This window comes from Sipha flava, unplaced genomic scaffold (assembly GCF_003268045.1).
Source record: "Sipha flava isolate LNK unplaced genomic scaffold, YSA_version1 73_pilon_pilon, whole genome shotgun sequence".
In the NCBI taxonomy this organism is placed as follows: Eukaryota; Metazoa; Arthropoda; class Insecta; order Hemiptera; family Aphididae; genus Sipha; species Sipha flava.
The window spans coordinates 2,806,057-2,811,691 of record NW_020273613.1 but is presented as its reverse complement, the minus strand read 5'-3'; the positions used below and the strand labels follow the sequence as shown (position 1 = coordinate 2,811,691).

Below are 5,635 nucleotides of genomic sequence, written 5' to 3'. Positions count from 1 at the left end.
ATAAATGAATTTGAAGAATTATTTGTGGAAAAAATTGGTAAATATAAATATGAAAAAGTGACATTAAAAGTAAATTAAGTACATTAAGATGAACGTACACCTATATTTTGTAAACCAAGAAAAATACCTTTTGCTTTAAAAAAAAAAGTCGAGGATGAGTTGGATAGATTAGAAAGGGAAGATATAATACAGAAAGTTGAGACCAGTGAATGGGGTACTCCGCTTGTACCTGTAATTAAACCAAATGGATCTATTCGGTTATGTGCAGATTATAAGACTACGGTCAATAAATATTTGGTAGATATTAATCATCCATTACCAAGAGTAGAAGAAGTTATTGTGGCGTTACAAGGAGATAAAACATTCTCTTAACTAGATTTTTTGAATTCTTATAACCAGTTAGAGTAATGTGAAATTACACAAAAATTATTAGTGTGAAGTGCAAGTAAAGTTATTTATATATCATAGTAAAAAGATTACCTTTCGATACCAAAGCAGCTTGTTCAAAGTTTCAGAGTGTTATTGAAAAAGTGCTGTTAGGAATAAAGGGTATTAAAAACTTTTTAGATGACAATTGTAACTGGTAGTAGTGAACAGGAACACTTAGATAACCTCAGGGAAGTGTTTAATAGGTTACAAAATGCTGGGTTTAGGTTAAACAAAAAAAAAAAAAATGTAATTTTTTTCAACCAAAAATAAATTACCTAGGACATGTAATTGGATCAAAAGGTATTGAAAGAATTCAAAATAAAGTTAAAGTTATACTTAATGCAGTAGAGCCTAAGAATGTCACAGAAGTAAGACCTTTTATAAGCTAATATGCTAAAAAAAAAAAAAATAAGTATGTAAAAAGATTTAGAAAAGTATATTTTAAAGAAGGAGACATAGTTTATGCTAGAGATTATTCCAACCCAAATAAAAAAGAATGAAAGAAAGGAACAATCGAGGAAGTGATAGGTGAGAGGATATATATAGTTAGATTAGAAAAAGAAAATGTGATATGGAGAAGGCACATTGACCAACTAATCGAAGTGGGTAAGATAAATGAAAAGAGTATTGAAACAGTGGAAAAGAAGAAAGGAGAAGAACAAACGGAATTTGAGTAACAAAAAGAGCAGACGGAATTGGAGGAACAGGAAATTATCAAAATAAAAGAAGAAGCTGTTGATAAAAAAAAATATTAAAGTGGAAAAAGGTGAAATAAACGAAAGTTTAGAAAAGGAAGTAGTAGTCCCTTGCCCGCAAGGATACTCTAATTAGAGTAACGGGCTTAACGATCCCGCGGACCCCAGTTATGTTGGGCCCTCCATTACTGGGAGTTTCTCGTAGGGTTAACCACCTTACAATATAAATAAACCTGATTACGAAGCAACTAAATAATACGTCTCGGATAATAAAAAATGTGGAGCTTAAGGATTTTACGACTGGAACTTGGAATGTATGAACGTTATATAGGTCTGGACATTTGACGACAGCGATATTGGAACTTGAACGATATCGACTGGATATTATCGCAATTCAAGAAGTAAGGTGGCCGGGAGAAGGAAGCTTAAAAACTGGAAATTGGATGGTATTCTATAGTGGTGGTACTGGACACCAGTTAGGGGTTGGTTTCATTGTGAATGACAAGATATTACCTAGAGCCAAAAACTTAAAGGCAGTAAATGACAGATTTTGCTACATTGAACTGGAGTGCCAATGGTTTAACGTGATGCTAATTAATGAATATGCTACAACTGAAGACAAAGAAGATGAGGTCAAGAATATTTTTTACGAAGATTTGGATAATGTATGTGACCTGGTACCGAACAACAAAGTAAAAATCTTACTAGGGGATTTCAATGCAAAAATAGGATAGGAAGTAATATATAGACCGACGATTAGGAGAGAGAGCCTATATATAGTTTCAAATAATAATGGTACAAGATTAGTTAATTTTGCTATGACGAGAAATATGATAGTAAGAAGCACCACATTTCCACATAAAGATATACGTAAAGAAACCTGGGTATCACCATCAGGGCAAATAAAGAACCAAATAGATCATGTTATAGTAGATAAATGGATCAAGAGATGCATAACGGATGTTCGGAGCATGAATGGTAGCAGCGCAATGTCTGACCATTTTATTGTAAGAGCAAAAATCAAACTACGTTTGTCAGTGGAATGGCGAAGAAAGGCCGCCTCTATCAGAAGGTTTAAATACAGAAGGTCTGCAAAATCAGGAAATCAAAAGACAGTACAAGAATAAACTAAAAGAAACCTTTTGTCTGATTAAACAACGTAGATTATCTGTGGAATGAAATTGAAAAATCAGTAAAAATAGCGGCCACAGAAGTTCTGAGATTTGAAGAAAGAAGAACTAGAAAAAGATGGTTTGATCAACAATGTAAAATAACAAGTATAGAAAAAGATTTTGCACGAATAAAAATGCTTCAAGACCCAAGTGAGGAAAATAAAAGATTACTCGCAATTAAGTAACGAGAAACCAAACAAATGTTTAGAAGAAAGAAAAGAGCATGGGAAAACTCTAGACTTGAAATAATAGAAAACAGTTACAAGAACAATGTAAAACTATTTTTTGAAAAAGCTAATGAGATTGAGGTTGGATTTAAGGCAAAATCTACAATTATAAAGGATGGAGAGGGATTACTAATAACGGATATGAAAAAGGCCGCAAATGAGTTCAAGAATATGTTTAATTAAATACTGAATCAACCTTATCAGGTAGACGTGAAAGAAAATTCAGCACGGTCGAACAGAAATTAAATGAACCTACGATAGAAGAAGTGGAAAGAGCAGTAGATATGTTGAAAAATAGGAAGGCGCCAGGGGAAGATGCAATTGTTGCTAAACTGCTGAAAGAAGGAGGAAAAGAACTAATGCACAGTTAAAATAGCTAGTTGATAATATATGGAAACAAAAAAAAGATACCTACAAGATGGCACGTGTCAGTGTTATGCCCGATTTACAAGAAAGGAGACGCTATGGTGTGCCAGAATTACAGAGGAATATCCCTACTAATCACATCTTACAAAATAGTATAGAACATAATATTGAACCGAATCAAACCATACCCAAGGGAAAGTATAGGAGAATATTAGTCGGGTGATATGTCAGGGAAATCTACAGTTGATCAAATACATACGATTAAGCAAATAGTATAGAAAAGCTACGAGTTCGACATAGATGTGTATCTATTATTTGTTGATTTCAAGCAGGCATATGACTCCGTAAATCGTGAGAGGCTCTGGAAAGCAATGGCTCAACTTGGGATCCCTGCAAAATTGGTGAGACTGGTAAAGGCATGCGTGCAGCATTCTAAATGTAAAGTTAAGTTCAACGGAGAGTTATCTGAAGATTTCTCGATAGAAACAGGTCTTAGACAGGGAGATGCGTTGTCCCCTACATTATTTAACATAGCTCTAGAGTCAGTTGTGAGAGAACTACTTGTTGATGCCACGGGTCTGAGCATAGGAGAAAGACATCAAATAACACTAGCAGCATATGCGGACGACGTAATACTCGTAATTATAGGAGGAACTGAAAAAGATATAATACGGACGGCAGAAAAACTAATAAGCAAGGGGAAAGATATTGGACTACAAGTTAATGACCAAAAAACGAAGTATTTAATAATATCACAAAGAGAACATGTACAAGATTCGTTAGTAGTTGAAGACTTTACCTTCGAAAAGGTATCAAACTTTAAGTGCCTAGGAGTATATATCAACCAACAAGCAAATAGCCACGAAGAAATTTATAGGTTAGGAAGTAAGGCACCTAACGGCAGGAAATAAGTGCTATTTTGCGCTTGTACCATTATTTAAGTCAAAATTACTTTCCAGAAATACAAAACTAAGAATTAATAAAGTGCTTATTAGACCTATAGCCATGTATGTCTGTGGAGCGTGGGCATCAACAGAGTCGGTCAAAAAAGACTTTCAAAATGTTGGTAAATTATTTAACGACGCGATGAAATTATTATAGGCATCCGGAGTCAATAATGAATAATAATAAATTTTAAATTCGGGACCCAATTGGGATGCAGCCGACGCTGTACCATGTGATGGCAGCTGATTTATAAACTATACTATTCCCAAATATGGTCCGCTTAACATGCTTAGCCCACGGAATTCATAGAGCTTGAAATATCCTTAGACCTGAATGCACTAGATTTGATAAAATTATAACCAGTGTAAAAAATAAATATTTTTAAAAACTTCAAGCCGAATAGTTAAATGACCATAATCCATTATGTAAATTATTTCAATTCAATTAAATCTGATATCTTAGAATTATACGACGAATCAGATTCAATAAAGAAGCTAAATAATTTGTATAAAAAAAACAAAAAAAACTGTTACATCGTTAAAAACCGAAATACATTTATATTTCTCGAGAAAAAATTGCTCATTTCTTTGTTTTTATTAGCATGAAAATCCTTTCACTGGTCATTACGACCGTTTCATCGTCGTTTTTAGTGCGGTACAATGCAAAGTGATTGTTGTGAAAATACCATCGGCGTATTCGAGATATTATTCTTGGTGTCTCCGCTGTTGTTAATAGATTGCGCCGCGGCCGACCGTTGGCATAGTGACGGTACGTGTATAGCGCGTTGTGTTCGTACGGGAGACGTGTAGATGACGCGCGGCCACTTTGACGGACACAACAGGAATCAATTAACGAGCCCCGACCATACTAGCGAAAAACATGTGCAACACATCGACAGTGTTCCGGATCCGGACGTAAATGATAAATATAATTAGTACCGCTGATTTACATGATCGCAATTTCGTCTAACTGGCCAAATGTGCCTATTACGGAGATCAGTGCCGTATACCCCAGTAAACACTGTAAGCTAGTGCTTAGGACGGACATTTCTCAAAGGTGGCAAATAATTTATTACATTTTTATTATATGTAATTAGAACTAAAATAAATGCAACTAATTGTAGCCGATGTGTACTAGGCACTAACTATTTAATTTTGAATATAATTTATAAATAAACTATTTAAGCATTTTTTACTACCATGTTTTTTATCGTTATATTTTATATCATATTTTTATAATCAAGTTTTTCGTATGAATGTTTGTATGCATTTCTAAAATAGCTGTATATTTTTATTTTACGTCATTAAAATGTTATGTAATAAAGGGAAAAACTATAATTTTACGCTTTAATAATATTTTTTAGGCTATAAAAATATTTAAATTAAATGGCGGCATTTTGTTTAGTGCTTAACGCGGCACAATGGTTAAATCTGGCACTGACGGAGAGAATAACGTATACCATCTTAAGTCAGTTTTACTAATCGTTTTCGTTATGATTACGTGTACTCGTCTTAAAGTCTATACTTTACTCCTGCCAAACGCATTGGTGTACATGGTGTACGCATTTCTAAATTTGAATTGTTTGAATATACTGTCAATTTTTGTCTTTTTGCTAAAAATTGCGGTACGTATGCGTTTCATTCGTAACCGATGGAATAGTAAAATATTAATAAGATAAAGAAATTTTTCTCTGGTCGATTTTTCGGATCGTGTTTCTTTTGCTCACGCAATAAGTTTTCACTTACGAACACAAAGATCATACATATTTGTTATATACACTAGGTATATAATATTTAATACA

At 33.7% G+C, this 5,635-nt stretch overlaps 1 protein-coding gene across 1 annotated transcript; it reads left to right on the top strand.

Moving 5' to 3' along the window:
- Positions 1–925: 925 nt before the first annotated feature.
- LOC112692457 (craniofacial development protein 2-like) lies at positions 926–1,858 on the top strand. Its single transcript, XM_025567134.1, has 2 exons — positions 926–957; positions 1,456–1,858. Exons 1-2 carry the CDS (start codon positions 926–928, stop codon positions 1,856–1,858), a joined length of 435 nt encoding a protein of 144 aa, XP_025422919.1.
- Positions 1,859–5,635: the final 3,777 nt, after the last annotated feature.